The 4,260-nt window shown below is 29.0% G+C and overlaps 1 protein-coding gene across 1 annotated transcript in view; it reads left to right on the top strand.

The window, feature by feature from the left end:
- Nucleotides 1-3,057: 3,057 nt before the first annotated feature.
- Nucleotides 3,058-4,260, top strand: part of LOC107495617 (PHD finger protein ALFIN-LIKE 4) — a 10,864-nt gene continuing 9,661 nt past the window's right edge. Inside the window, exons 1-2 of the mRNA XM_016116783.3 lie at nucleotides 3,058-3,327; nucleotides 3,401-3,433. Coding sequence (XP_015972269.1) covers nucleotides 3,228-3,327; nucleotides 3,401-3,433 — 133 coding nt within the window. The 5' untranslated portion in view covers nucleotides 3,058-3,227. The remainder of the gene's footprint in view (nucleotides 3,328-3,400; nucleotides 3,434-4,260) is intronic.

Here is a 4,260-nt window from a genome sequence, read left to right as displayed (position 1 = left end):
TTTTGGGTTGGTAATGAACACAATCCTTATTTAACACAATATGTGATATAAGCGTTACTTTAAAATACCCACCAAAGTGGTTCTCATATTAATAGCAAAAAAGAGCAATGCTAGGGGCCAGTAACATTTGTGATTGGTAATTAGGCTTTTATTTTATCGCTTCACCAATTTTATTTCTTTCTTCAGAGTTTGATCTTATTATTTAGTCAATAGAGGACTATAAATATTTAAGTATATTAATAAATTTTTTATTAAATTATTATACTAATTCTTATAATTTTATTAAATTTATAATTAAGTTTGTATAATTTAAAAATTTTTAATTAAATCTTTATACAATTTTAAATTTATAATTAAGTCATTTAATTTTCATACAAAAAAAGGTGAAAATTAATAATTCATCTCCAAATTGAATATATTCACACTTAAGGACTACAATTTTAAATTTGAATAACATTTATGTTTATAATATTCGATTAACTCTAATATTTTAAAAAAAAAAAATTAATTACAAAAATTGAAATAGTGTACAAGTTTATATAAAAATTTCATTATAAATTTGATAAAATTATAAATACTGGCAGAATAATTCAACCTAAATTCTACTTTGAATTCTTTAATTATTAATATCATATTAAAAATCACGCCTTTCGCATTAGATTTTAATTATATTGTTTAATTCATTTATAAATTTACGAATTCAAGTATATGAATGTTATCCGGTGCACATTTTATAGCTTACAAACGGTACTCCAATAACTTCAAGTAAAATTTATGTTAAAAATAAAAGTATATACATGGTTAAAAGAAACCCTAAAGTAATCATTATTATTATTTTTAGAAATACATGGTCTAATTTTCTCCTCAATATGATATGTGTATGATCTCATGTATTTTAATTTCAGCAAATTAATTATTAATTATAGTCCTCTAATAATGCGATACACGTGTAGTGGGGCTTTGGCTTAATTTGGACCATGTTTGATAAGGAAGTGAAGAGTGAAGACATTAACCTTTCAATATTAATTAATGTTTGTTGTCATGTTTAGTCTTTTTCTATATCTCTGATGTGTGTCTCTGACATACACTTGAAGTTTGGGAGGGCCCAACGGTTTTTGCTTCATCATATTTTCGGATCCAAAGACATATTTCCCTTTCTTCTCCCTAACTCTCATATAGGAAGGACTATTCTGTGTACAAGCATTATGTGATACACAATAAAGCCTAGAAAGTAAAAACCTTGCCAAAATTAATTGATAATATGCAAAACATAAATATTAAATAATATGCTCTTTAGACAAAGGTTAAAACTAATGGATTTTTTTTAGTTTAAATGAAAAAATCACAAATGAAATTTAATCTGTCATGAACTTTAGGCTAATAGATCGGGATTTGAATTTCCAACATTTATTTAAAGTGACAAATAAGCTAGCTCCATTTAAGGATTTGTTCTTGGCAATGAATTATTCTCGACACTTACTTAAGTGGACTCGTGAACTAACTACTAGACCAACCTAACTTGGTATTCTAAAATCCAAATTACATTTTTTTTTGTTTCCTACAGTATCCCCAACCCGACAGATAAAGGACTAATCCGTTGCAGATTTGAGCTCCATTTAAAGGTTTGCTGTTGACTAATGAGTTGCTGCATGTATAAGATGGAGTTCAAACTCCTGACACTTTCTTAAGTGGACGAGTGAGCTAACTACTCGACTAACCCAAGTTAGTTCCAAATTACGTTTTTGTTGGCACCTAACTTGGATTGGAATTCATAGTTATTGGGCCCAAGTTGGTATTGTACTGAAAAACAATTTTTTATGAGCCTGGTAATGTCTTGCAGATAATTATGAAAAATATGGGCTGAAACTCTGAAAGAATTACGAACCCAAAAAAGTCAAACACCAATTTTCACTGGACAATAATAGCCAGCTATCGACCCAAAAAGAAAACGGAATAAATTTTCTCAATCTGTATCATACTAAATTGCTTCTCTTTTTAAAATATGTATTAAAATTCAATTAGAAGGTAGTAAATTGAAAAATCGAAATTTCATTCCGAAATAAAATTATATATTGAAAATATATATTATATGTAGTTTTTTTTTTTGAAAAATAGATGTTATAGTTTTTATATCTTATTATATAAAAAAAATAAAAAATGAGATAAATGGGAGAATTTAAACACAAATGTGATCGATCTACAAATCTATAAAATAATAACTTTTTTTTTCTCTTTCTTGCTCCTACAACCAATTTTTTTAAGAATCTTACTAGAAAGCCAATGAAGTATTTGTACAATACGTATAATGAGTTATTTATTTGGCCTAATATGAGTTAAAAAATGAACATTCAAAGTAAAATACTACTAATTTTTCGAATACAATACAGCCATACTATCCAGAATAATCATTCGGTACCAGAAATAATAAATATCTGATATGTTATTGAATCGAACATCCCTAAACCCTATTGTATATATTATACAAATACTCCATTAACTTCCTATACTTTCTCTTTTTTTTAAAATAATATACATACATACTCATAGAGACCCCAACACAGGTACGAGTTTGTGTTGCCATCTCTAGTCACTACCAATTACTTGAGAGTTGTTAGAGAAGCGATACTGCCAACATGGAACACACACCTTTCTCATTTAAATTTTTTTACTCTACTCCCTTTTTTTTTGTTGAAAAGTTCACTTCCATTTTGTCACCTATATAGAGGCTCGTGGTGACAACTAACAATACTCTACGAGAAATGCTAGAAGGTATAAAAAAATCTTTTTTTTTTGTTAATGGTTAGATAACAATATTTAAAAATACGAATTAAAAATATATTGTTATATTAATAAATTAAAGAAATTAGATAAAAGTGTGCTAAAAATAATAAATTTTACTAGTTCTTGAACTTTTAATACTTTATAATCTACGTATGTCCAAAAAAGCCCAAAGAGAATGGGCTATAAAGCACCAGCGCTTAGACCCAATAAAAATTGAGTGCGTGGCATATTTATATTTATATTTATTTATTATTTATTAAGAAAGCAGTGGTGAGAGTGAGGGAGTGAGAGTGTATCCAGTGTCTGGCCACATTCCCCAGAGAAGAAAGAAAAAGAAACACCCAACACTCTTAACTCAATTTTACTTTCTACTTATTATTATTAATAATTACCCACAAAACTGTTTTAATTTCCCTCCATTCACCCATCTTCTTCTCTTTTTCGAAATGGAGGAAGAACCTGATACCTACAATCCTCGTACCGTTGAAGAGGTATTCCGTGATTTCAAGTCTCGCCGTACTGCTTTGATCAAAGCCCTCACCACTGGTAATCCTTTCTCTACTCTATTTCCATTCGGATTTTTCTTTCATTTTTTAATTCTTTTTATTTTTTCACGCAGATGCTGAAGAGTTCTTCAAGCAGTGTGATCCCGGTAAGCTACTACTGAGCTCTCATTTCGTCAATTACTTTTTTTAATTTTGTTTTAGTGAAGTAAAAAAGATAAGTCAAAATTGTTTTTGAATTCGTGCATTGTTTGGTTCTGAATTTAAGCTTTCGTTAGAGTTTGAAGCTGCAATTTCCGATTTTCTATGCGAATTTTCCGGAAACGCTGTGCAAAATGTTAAGTTTCAAAGATAAATAAATAAATAAAGAAAATAAACGGAAAACGAAAATTCTTATTCCGTTCACGGGTGTTGACTGGTAAGTAATCTGGTATTGTTTTCTGTGATCTACTTGTGGTTTTCTTTTCTTCCGTTTTTAATTTTTTTGTTTTTAAATTTTTTAATTATTTTAGTTTATTTTGTGTGTATCTGTGTGTGTGTGTGTGGCTATTTTTAACTTAATCTCTACAAATATTGTTTCCGATTTAGTCTAATAATAGTTTGTGATTCTCTTATTAGAAAAATTGGTCTTTAGTGTTTTACTTGTCTCTTACTTGGATTAGGGTCTAAATTGAAAATAATTTGAACTTATAAAAGAATGAAAGTATGTTGATCTTGTCATCTGAGATTGGCAGAGTTGGTAACGAATGGGTTTGTATTGGACATTTGCACGTAGTCGTGTTCAATTCTCACCATTAATGTGTGGATCTTGCTGGTAACTGATCCTGCAAGTCCCTTTTATGTGCTCTTTTAGTGCAGGGGCTGTGTCTGTGCCCTGACTTTGGTGAGATAACTGTCACTGAATTGACCTAAACTTTCTTCATATAAAAGAAAAAACTATATTCCCGTAATTTTTCATCGTTGTTGTCAGGGAATG

This window comes from Arachis duranensis, chromosome 6 (assembly GCF_000817695.3).
Source record: "Arachis duranensis cultivar V14167 chromosome 6, aradu.V14167.gnm2.J7QH, whole genome shotgun sequence".
In the NCBI taxonomy this organism is placed as follows: domain Eukaryota; kingdom Viridiplantae; phylum Streptophyta; class Magnoliopsida; order Fabales; family Fabaceae; genus Arachis; species Arachis duranensis.
Note: the sequence above shows the minus strand (reverse complement) of the source record. Positions and strands in the feature narration are given on the sequence as shown.